At 26.6% G+C, this 11,682-nt stretch overlaps 1 protein-coding gene and 1 long non-coding RNA gene across 2 annotated transcripts in view; one reads left to right on the top strand and one right to left on the bottom strand.

The window, feature by feature from the left end:
• LOC101240170 (uncharacterized) overlaps positions 1–9,348 on the bottom strand; it is an 89,958-nt gene extending 80,610 nt beyond the window's left edge. Inside the window, exon 1 of the mRNA XM_065787778.1 lies at positions 9,248–9,348. Within this exon, the coding sequence (XP_065643850.1) occupies positions 9,248–9,333 (86 nt within the window). The 5' untranslated portion in view covers positions 9,334–9,348. The remainder of the gene's footprint in view (positions 1–9,247) is intronic.
• On the top strand, positions 3,428–4,845 carry LOC136074850 (uncharacterized). The gene is made up of 2 exons (XR_010635500.1): positions 3,428–4,088; positions 4,765–4,845. It is a non-coding gene; the product is annotated as an uncharacterized LOC136074850 (long non-coding RNA).
• Positions 9,349–11,682: the final 2,334 nt, after the last annotated feature.

The following is an 11,682-nucleotide window of genomic DNA, read 5'->3' as shown; positions in this document are numbered from 1 at the left end:
TAATTAAAGTAAGTATAGAAAATAGCAATTTATATATAACATTTTTAGATATAAAGTAGAAAGGGTCACTCCTTTTAATTTTTTAAATCGTTTACATTTTGTTTGCTTTAATTTTTCTTTTAGCTTTGTTTTTTATTTTAGCAGTTTTGTTTTTATTGAGCTTATATTTTATTTTTTAGAAGGAAAATAGGGGTATGGATGAGGCCTAATTATTTTTTATGCAACAAAAAAGTTATACTAATGCTATTTCCATAAAATTGGTTATTACTACTTTGAAATTTCTGTGATGCTGTTAACTATTTTTGTTCTTTTTTAGAAAATTTAGAAAAATAAATTAAAATTTTGTACCAACACTGACATGGCATGTCAAATGTTATTGTATGTAAAGGTTAAATTTTATTATGAGGATTACAGTTCTTATAAAAAAACAAAATGAAGGTAAAGAGTATTGCTGTATATATTTGTTTTGTTTACTTTGAATTTTTTTAAATTTTCTCGCGTCATTTTAAAAATTTTTGTTTGCACATGTTTATTATTTGCATGCGGTAGTGGTGTAGTGGTAAAGCGCTCGCTTCATAAGCAAGAGGTTCCGAGTTCGATCCCCACCACGTCCCTGGTAGTACCGCACTCAACTTGTTTCTCTGCGCAGTGGCCTTGTTCGTCAAGGTTCGTGTTTCGGAGTTATAGAGTTACATCAATAAATTGTAATTTAACAAAGAATCTAGACTGTAAGTGTAAAAAATGAAGCAATATTAGTCAATATATTTTACTCTTAAGCAATAAAGAGAGAGGGTTATAACCACTATTAAGTAGCCTCCTCATCTGTGGCCTTATCGGCCTTAAATAGGTAATTTTATTATTAAAAATCACTGCCTTAAATCATTCACTAAAAGCCTAGACAAATTGTTTTGCCATATATGCAATTTATTTTATCTCAATTTAATTTTTTGTCTTTAGCACTGTTTATTATATGATTTTGCTATAAATATTTTAGAATTATGATGTACCAGCATAAATTATTTTCTAAAAGCTAACATGAAATAATAATATTTAACAACTACTACTCTGATAAATCACAACAGTTTTTCTCTATAAGGTACATTGACTTTCATTTTTTGTATCTAATGTTTTTCTTATTTATTTACTTATTCATTACATTTTTTTATTTTAGATTTATCAGATGATGTATTTATGTTGTACATAATACATCAACTGATAAATCTAAAACAAAATATTGTAAAGTTTTGTGGTTTTTTTAAAAACGTTTACTAATAACATTTTTAAAGAAATAATATTGAAGTTTGCAAAAAAGGGTTAACAATGTTTGTTTGTTTTTTTAATTTTTTTGTGTTAACAGTATGTTTATTATTAAAATTGCAGGTTTTTAATAATTTTTTTAATCATTATTTGCTAAGTTAATTTTTTTTCAAACATCTCCTAGCTGATATATATATATTTTTTTTTAAAGTTGTAAGAGTATTGTATAATTTATATTAAATGACAGTTTGTTATATATAAAAATTATTTTTGTGTGCTATTTACAGTAGAAAAAAAATTATATAGGAAAGATCACATTCTTCAAAATTCGTTTAAGATTTTTTGTTACTACTTTCAATTAAAAGTGAAGTTTAAATGGATGGTATTAGGCTAGAGGCAGATATTAGTTTAGAATATGGAAATGTTAATAGGCAAGTTAATCATCGCAGAAGTGAAAGAGGCTTAGGCGAAATGAAAATTATAATCAACAAAATGCTAGAAATGCTGCTTGACAAGCAGCAAATATTTCGAACCCAAATGAGGAGAGCTTGGTTAGGCGAGTTGAAAATAATTGTTGCAGAAATGAAAGAGATAGACTTAGGCAAGATGAAATTAATAGTCAACAAAATACTAGGTATGCTGCTAGATACGCAAGTATGCATTGTATAGCAAGAAGTAATACTATTTCAGATTGTAATTATTTAGGAGAAATGAATTGTATTTGTCAGCATTGTGGTACTAAGAAATTTCCTGATGAAACACATTTTTTATGTTGCCATAGTGGAAAGGTAGTTTTGTTGCAACCTTCACCATTTCCACAAGATTTATTTAAAGAAAATTATGCAGATGGAAATGCCAATCTGAATTTTTTTTAATATATTAGAAATTATAACACCTGTCTTTCTTTTGCTTCATTTAAAGCTAATGTAGTTCAACCCTTGAATCATGGGCCGCCATGTTTTAAAATATGTGGTCAAGTTTTTCATCTATATGTAATCTTAGGCCAAATCAAGATGTTCCGCCGACATATTGTTAACTATACATCTATGATCCATTTTCAGCAGTTAATTTTAGAATGCGACAATCTGGTAATGATCTTTGCTTAAATGATTTAATGTTTCGATTGTAAAATGTTATTAGTGAAGAGAACCCAATTTATCCTGCATTTAAAAACATAGCTGAAGTTGAAGTTGAAGTAATTCGCCAAACAGCTATAGAAGGTTGCTCAGTCTCAGTTATAAAAATGACTTTACTTGAAGGGCAAGATAGACGTTGCTATAATCTCCTTTCACATGATGTTGCAATTGTATTTGTTGGCAAAGATGGTGTTCCACCTGCTTCCAGGGAAGTTTTTACTTACCCAAGAGGTCATCCTCTTAAAAATGTATCAAGTATGTCTGCCAACTTAGATCCTATGGTTTATTCGCTATTTTTTCCAAGGGGTGATGCTGGTTGGCATAATCAAATGGTTCACAACCCTGAACGTGCTACATTGGTTAGAAATCATGTTACATTATCTCAGTATTACAATTATAGACTCTCAGTTAGACAATTAATCTAAACAGAGAAGCGAGCAGTATGATGCCTTACACAAACATGTAAATATCCTTGGAAATGATCATAATATTATACCAGGAGTGTTGTAGTTTTGCCATCAACAATGTAGGAAGTCCTAGAGCTTTATTTAATTTAATTTGTTTAAATATAGTAGTTTTAATAAAAAAATGTTTGTTCCAGGTTTTTTGCTTTTCTGTTTTCAGATTATTAAGAACTAAGCAACTTAGCTAAGCAAGTTTTGTTTTATATTTTACTGAAATTGGAAAGAGCTGAAAACTATTTTTTCGAGCGATTAGAAATAGGTGAAGGGATTTTTAGTCACTTCAGATCACTTTATTGTTATTTTTTGTTATTATTAAAATGGTTAATGATAATAAAAAATTTTTTACAGTAGAACTGGTACTGATTTTAGTAAGTTTGCTATTTTTTTTTATTTTGTATTGGGTATATTCTTTATTAGATATATATTTCATGTATTTAACATGGAAAACTGTCTGTAATTTGTTGACAAATAAGTTTATATACATAAATGTGCCTATATATCAGTATATTTTATATTTCTCTGAATATGAATATTTTCTCTTAAAAAATATTAATATACACATACTCTTAAATTCCTTTATTTTATTTATTGCTTAAGAGTAAAATATACTGACTAATATTGCTTCATTTTTTACACTTACAGTCTAGATTCTTTGTTAAATTACAATTTAGTAAATAAATATTGTTTTATTTTTGATAAACAACTTAGAAAAGATCACAATTTGTAAGATTCTTTTACATTTATTTATTATCCAATTGTAACAATAGTAATACCACTGGTAGTATGTTTAAAGAATACAGTGAAATTGAAATGGCTATTAATAGGCGAAGAATTTATTTGTGTAAATTCTAATTGGCAAAAATAATTGTTGTCCAAATGAAAGAGATAGAGCTAGGCAAGATGAAATTAGTCATTGTTGAAATGTAAAAATGCTGTTCAGCAAGCAGTGTTAATGTTTGTTTATTTGATTTTAAACACTTTAGAACAATACTAAAAATGAGTTTTACTATTTATAGTAACAGTTGATAACAGTTTTAAATTAAAATGATTTTAAATTTTTTTATAAATTCAAACATAATTATGTTCTTTTTTTTAGTTGCCTTTGTCATCACTTGATGAGTTTGCTTACTGTTGAAACATGGTTTTAATTTTGTAAATTTAATGATATGAAATTTACTCTATTAATCATTAGTCAAAAGTTAGAGAGAAGCTCGAACTTCAAATAATAAAGGTAAAAGTAATTTTATTTTATTAAAATAATACCAGTTAATATTATTTATTGCTTAATAAAACCAGTTAATATTATTTATTGCGTGTCTTTTACTTTTTTTAATATGCTGCTTTGGAAACACTTTCTTTCTCTCCCTCTCTCTCTCTTAGATGAGAGTTAAATGAGAATTAGTACAGGGAGCATCAATAAAACATGTAATTACTGAGCTCTTACGTATTTCTTAATACCACAATTGATAATGACCATGTATATAAAATATTTTACGAGTTGCTTGCTATTTTATGATATAATTATTCAAATTGTTTAACCATAATTGTTCAATATTGGAACAAATAAAATCTTCTTAGTTCAAGTATTTTAGTCGATAAAATATCTTATTAATTTGTGGTGTTTTTTGGCCGTGTTTTTACGTTAAGTTGTCTTGCCTTTTTATAATCTTTTCTTTTTTAATTATTTTGGAGAGACATTGTGATGTCTGTAATGTGTGCTTACAAATATCTTATGCTATGCGCTATTGTTTCTGTGTTTTGTGTTGATAGAGCTGGGCTGTTATAGCTATTTTTTTAATTCTTTATATTTTCTGTTATATTATTATCTGTTATATTCTACTAACAATAAAATGCAAATGATACTTTTGTAATTAAAAATTGTAATTATTTTTCATTTCTTTTTTTAGGTGTTGGCAGACTTTACTTGACTTTCTTTTTATGGTACCTGCTGTGTGTAACAGATTTTAAAAAGAACCTAACGATGTTAATGTAGTCTTTTTTTGTCGTTTACTATAAGCAATGATTTAATTACTAATAACCCGTATTACGGGTTGCTTACTGCTAGTATATTTTATATGGACCAGAGACCGCCAGACAGGACTGGCGGACTGGCCCAATAATCTATCGGCCAGCAAGGTGGTAGGCCCCTTGAATCAATAATATATATATATATATATGTATATATATATATATATATTTATATATATATATATATATATATATATATATATATATCACGAAAAAAAAAAGAAAAACGTTTAGGCTTTTCACTTTGTTCTCTACGATTGTTTGGAAACTAGATCTAATTCAGTGGCGTAGTTAGAAGTTGACGGTCCTTGAGACAAAAATATAAATAATATAAATTCCTATCTGTTAATTTTTTTCTACTGTAATTTCAAGTTAGTTTGTGATTTTAGTCTTCATGTTATGGCTTTTTTTTTGACATACTATGACAGCTAGACACCTATGCCTATTCAGAATGTTCTATTGTCCGGTCCTTAATAGTTATTTCTTTTTTCGCTTCTTTGTAATTTATTTTCAAATTGACTTTACATTCCGGTTATTCTTCCGCTGCTCGATGGTTAATCTTTTGCTAGTTTTTGCTAGTTTTTTTATTTTTAATATAATTTTGTATTTTTTAGCCTGGTCAGTAAAATATATTTAGCCACTCCACCACTGGAGACCACCAGGTTTTATGTTGTGTCGATCCAATGAAACCTTTTTTATTCAAGAGTGTTTGTTTTATAAAAATAGAAAACATCAAAATTAATATCTTGTACTTAAATTTACTATTAGTTTCTAAATTAAATCAAGAAAATTGTCTCTGCCTTACTCATGAGGAATACTTAACCCGAACCCTCACCTCAATATAATACTTCCTACGAATGAATCCCGTACCACCCCTGCATATATTCTTACACAAGTGCATGAATTAACACATATAAACAAATATGTGTATACCAAGACTAACATATACAAATAGAGGCGTTCGTACCTGAACGTTAATACACATACACGCATGCGCGCACATATACTGAGATAATAAATTATAAATTAACGCAACTTATTATTCCTATTAGGATTTAAATTTTACATTGATAATATAATTGTAAAGAACTAGATAGTTTAACCCAAGAATAGTTTGGTCAATAATGTTTTAGCTAACTGGAATATTGATCAATGGAGTATATTTTTATATATACATATATGTGTGTGTATATATATATATATATATATATACATATATATATATATATATATATATATATATATATATATATATATATATATATATATATATATATATATATATATATATATACATATATATATATATATATATATATATATATATATATATATATATATATATATATTAATTTAAAAAACAAAACTTGTTTGATGGTGATTTTTTTTAGTTTAATATTCGGTCGTGTCCTCAATGTCCTCATTCTCGGATGAATCACTGTCAGAAATTTTATTGTTAAAATCTGGCTAATTTGCATCGAATTTTCTCTTTTTATAAAGAACATTAATTACAGCAAGTTGTAAGCCGCGGGCAAAACATAACTGTTGATTAGCAGCCAGATTCCAACTTTTTTCATAACACTAGCTCTGTCGGTTTTTCTAATAGTTCAATGCCTTTTTCCGCTAGCGTTGAACCTGTTATTCGCACTAAACCTAAATTCCTGAACTGAGAGCTTTGTCCGTGAACTTTAATATTCATGCAGCGACGATTTCGAAGTGAAGTCCATTTGTCAAAAGACGAAGAAAATATCTCTCCTACCCCGAATTCCGTTTTCTTGCGCGCTTCAATTTGATGAACTAAACATAATCTAATTTTTTTGCTGTACTCTACTACATGATTACGAATTGTGTTTTTGCATGATTACGAATTGACGTTGGTATATTTCTGAATCCCATAGCAGTTAGAGCGGCACGTAAGACGTGTTTAGAATCCCATAGCAGTTGTAAGAATATGTAAAGAATCCCATGTAAAGAATCCCGTGTAAAGAATCCCATAGCAATTAGAGCGGCACGTTAAGGTAGTACCCCTAGAAAAAAGCTATTTTCTTTTATAGTGATAGCGAATCGTTCTAATATCAGTTTTTTTAATACTAGAATTAAGCAGGAATTCAAAAAGGATAATTTTATAACAAAATGAGCATTTTTTTAAGGCTGAGTCAGCATTTTTTTTACAGTTTTTCACTAGCAAAATTAGAAAAAACTTGGGACACAACAATTTTAAAACAACTTATGCATATAATATGAAATTTAGTGCAATGATATACTACATATATATAAAGGGAATAAGCGAAAAAAAAATCTATAGACAAGCTTAAAAACTCATAATCGCGGCCAACGTAAAAATTTTTGGGTTGTGGTGGTTGCTCCCGAAAACGCTGTACAAGCCTAAAATAATGCCTCTAAATAATTACCTAAAACTAGTTATAATATATCACTTTATAATATCAAATCAATTTTTAGTAATATTTAAATCTCTCTCTCTTTTTATATATATATATATATATATATATATATATATATATATATATATATATATATATATATATATATATATATAAATTATGTCAGTGTATTCTACAAATAGAGTGCTCAATGTTCTTAAAGAACAAAGCATTATTAAATTAGTAAAAACACTTATCTAACTTTTATCTTTGACAGCTTGTTTCTCCATCAGTAGGTTCATCAAGAAGCTTCGTGATGAACCTACTGATGGAGAAACAAGCTATCGAAAATAAAAGTTAGATTAAATAAATTAGATAGATAAATTTTACACAAAGGAGTTACCATAAAACATAAAAACTAGGTCGGCAATTTTTTGCCGACCTCAAACACTTTAAAGTTGGCAGTTAGGTTGGCATTGCCGAATGCTGACCCTAATTCCGAGGGCTGCATATATATATATATATATATATATATATATATATATATATATAAAGTAAAAGTAAAAAGTAAGGAAAATGAAACTAATTTCACCAAGCCTTCTAAATTTGTGCAGAGTATTAAAAAGAAGGGTTTAAATCCTGTTCTGTATATAATTTTAGATCAGGCTGAACCATTTAAACCTGGTGGCAAGCCGTGTAATTTATTCTTGAGAAGAAATGGAGAAATATCAAATAGTTTCATCGCAATTGCCTTTGCTTAACAAACCTTTTATTTTATTTATAAAAATATATCTCCAGACTAAATTTCTATATAGTCAATCAATATCAATCAGTATCAAGTGCATATATATATATATATATATATATATATATATATATATATATATATATATATATATATATATATATATATATATATATATATCAAGTATAAATATCAATCAGTATCAAGTGTGTATATATATATATATATATATATATATATATATATATATATATATATATATATATATTATAAATTTAATTGGGAGATGTACTTATTAAAATAAATCAAAGCAATAATAGACAATTTAATTATGTGGAAGGCTTTATAAAATAATTACATCTTTTTCTGCAGACTTATATTTATATAGACTGGTTATTTATATAGAACAACTTGATATACTACTAAATGGACTAAACATTTGGTTTTCAACACAACTTACATTATATGCAATACATTATAAGCAACATCAACATCAATAATAGTAATATATCTACCAGTAAATATCATATGAAGGTGCTAAAAAACATGATACTGACTGGAAGGTTCACTCTTATATAGCCTGGTTAAAATGAGGAGAGTGACCTTGTATACAATACAAGCTCATAAAAGAAAAGGACAAAAAATAAACAAGTTGAAAAAAAAAAAGAAATCAAAAACAAAGCAAAAAACAGAACAGAATATATATACATGTATGTATATATTATTATAACACTAATGGAAAACTATTGTCTCTAGTTATGTGAATTTAAGAAGAAGAATTTTATCATTTAGTTTACAAAACTGAGGAGTATTTATTTTTTTAGTAGGAAATTCCAGTAATTAATTGCAGAGTTCTTAATAGAATCTACCATAGAATTTTGTATCAAAAGCTTAAACACACAATCTGCCTTTTTAAGATAGCCTAGTAGATTGGGTATGGGCACTATGCTTCAAGGAATAAATGAAATAAGTTTAAAATCCTTATACTCCTTCAAAATAATTCTAATTACCAATTGATTTAAAAAAAAAAGGTAGAGCAAGAAAGTTTTGTTTAAATGTCACTTTATCAAAAGTATTTATCAAAAAAGAGATTTCTGATAAATCAGCACACTGCAAATTTGATAGATTTAAAATTTTTTGGTGAATAAATATTATTCAGAATTTTTTCAAGATTATCCATGAGTAAAAAATTAGTAATCATCCTAATGTATTTTTAAAAAATTACTTAAAAAATACTTTGACAGTAAGGTTTCTTGTGATTTTTTCTTTTTAGTACGCTTGAGTACTATATCTTGAGTATATATCTTGATCACTTTTATCATCAAGTAAACTTGCGTCAATATTTCCTTTTAAACCATCATCATTTGCAAAATAATAAGTTTCTAAATTTTAAAATTTCGAGCTATCTTTTTTAATTTTTTGGTTTTTTGTAGTATTGTCACTTGGAACTTCATACGGTTCCATAACATTTAGATAATTCAAATTTACAAAAATGTTATTTTATTGATGCTGCGCAAAAAAAATTTATATTTAATCCTGAAAATTTCAACGGCAACGGAAAGATTCGGCTTTAAAACGTCAAGTTGTCATGATATTCGTCGGACAGTATCCTTGAAAAACATGGCCAAAGGTCAAAAATCAATGCGAGTGCATAAAAACTTATCAGTAGACTTGTCAAAATAGGAATGCCCGGTTATTTATGGAGAAAAGTGAAGTGCAAAACTTGTTTTTAATTAAGATTTGTACTGCGTACTCCTACATAAATATTTGGCTTTTGACATTCCTATTTAGTAGTATGAATATTTGGATCATCAAATTTTAATTAATAATAGTAGAAATGAAAAAGAATATAGATTAGGCTAAAATTCGAAAGTTTAAAGTTTAAAAAAAAATAATTTAAAGTACAAAATTGAAAATATATAACTCCTTGCAGGGGCGGATGCAGCATTTTTTGATGTTTGATATAGCTAACTTCCAGAAATTGAGCTAACTTCAAGCATTTATATATTTAAATTGTCAAATAAGGATGCATTACAAAAAAGTGCAATGATTTGGGCCTAGAATCAAATAAGCTCTAAAATTTTTGCGACACCTTCTCTAAACGTGATAGCATCAAGTTGATAAAATAATTTGTTTACTATTCTCAAATATATTTGTCGATAAATTTTAAAGTTCATACAATTATCACTTAGCGTTCAAAAATTTTGAACATATAAAGTTTGAACTCCCTTATTTTGATGGGTTTAAATTTTATAAAGCTATAATTTTTGGACGCAAAAAGATTTTTTTTTTGAATTTTATAATTTATCGATGAATATAAATTTAGTTAAGAATAAAAAAAAAATTTTTTTTTATCAATTTGTTACACTAACGTTTGGGGCAAATGTCACCTAAATTTTAAGGCTTTTGGTTCCCAGGCTCCAACCATCGCATTTTTTTGTTTTGCAAAAAAATGCGATGGTTGGAGCCTGGGAACAAAACTTTATACTTATATTTGATGTAAGTATAAGATATAGATGTTTGGATTTTGCTCCATGTCTGAAAGTTAGCTCAAACATCAAAAAAATGCTCCATCCGCCCCTGCCTAGTGTGTAAATATACAAAACTAAAATATTTAAACTAAAATGTGTTTAGCATTTTGAAAACCAACAGAAGTTGACCTTCATTTGTTTGTCTGATACACTAACTATGTCAAATATTTTGGTAAAAATATTTGACATAGTTAGTGTATCAGACATAGTTAGTTTAATAGTTTTTTTTGAAAAAAAATATTAATGACAGATGTTATCTTCTTTCTTTGCTACGATAATTTCAAGGCATGGTAGTATAAAACAGATGGAAGTTCATCAAGCCCCAAACATCAAAGTAATTTTAAGTCGTCTCCGAAGTTTCACTAGACAAAAAACAACAAAATTTACTGAAATAATTTTTATTAAAACATTAACAAAAGAATTATTCTAAGAATATGCTAGATAGTTTTAACCATTAGTTATTGTATTTATTCAACAAAAGGTTTATTAAAACTCGGCAATTAAATAGAACCATTTTATTTTAAAAGCATATTATATGCTTCAAATCATAATACAACATTTGGTTAAAAAAATAACTAAAACAATTTTTAAAAAATCAAAAAAAGAAATGTTTTCTAAATTACTAAAGCTTAAAGCTTCATTAGCTGTATATCATAATTCCATCAATTCTTGTAATACTCCATTCGTTTAATATGAAGTTTATGAAAAAAGTTGTTGTTTACCGTTTCGATGTCGCCATTTTTTAAGTTTATACTTGAATATTATTGAATATTATAAACGTAACTTTTTGCGTCAACGTCTTTTTTTTGTTTTTTTTAGTTTTGTTTACATTTGACGTAATATATATATATATATATGTATATATATATATATATATGTATATATATATATATATATATATATATATATATGTATATATATATATATATATATATATATATATATATATATATATATATATATATATATATATATATATAAATTACATTTTTTTCAAATACAAACAAGGCTTCTAAAAGAAGATCACAATGAACTTATTGTCAGAAGCCTTTTACAAAGGAGAGTACGTAAAATATTATAAAAACGCCTTTTTACAATAAGAGTACGTAAAAATAAATTAAAAATATTCTAAGATATTTT

This window comes from Hydra vulgaris, chromosome 01 (assembly GCF_038396675.1).
Source record: "Hydra vulgaris chromosome 01, alternate assembly HydraT2T_AEP".
NCBI lineage: Eukaryota > Metazoa > Cnidaria > Hydrozoa > Anthoathecata > Hydridae > Hydra > Hydra vulgaris.
This window is presented reverse-complemented; position numbering and strand designations above follow the sequence as displayed.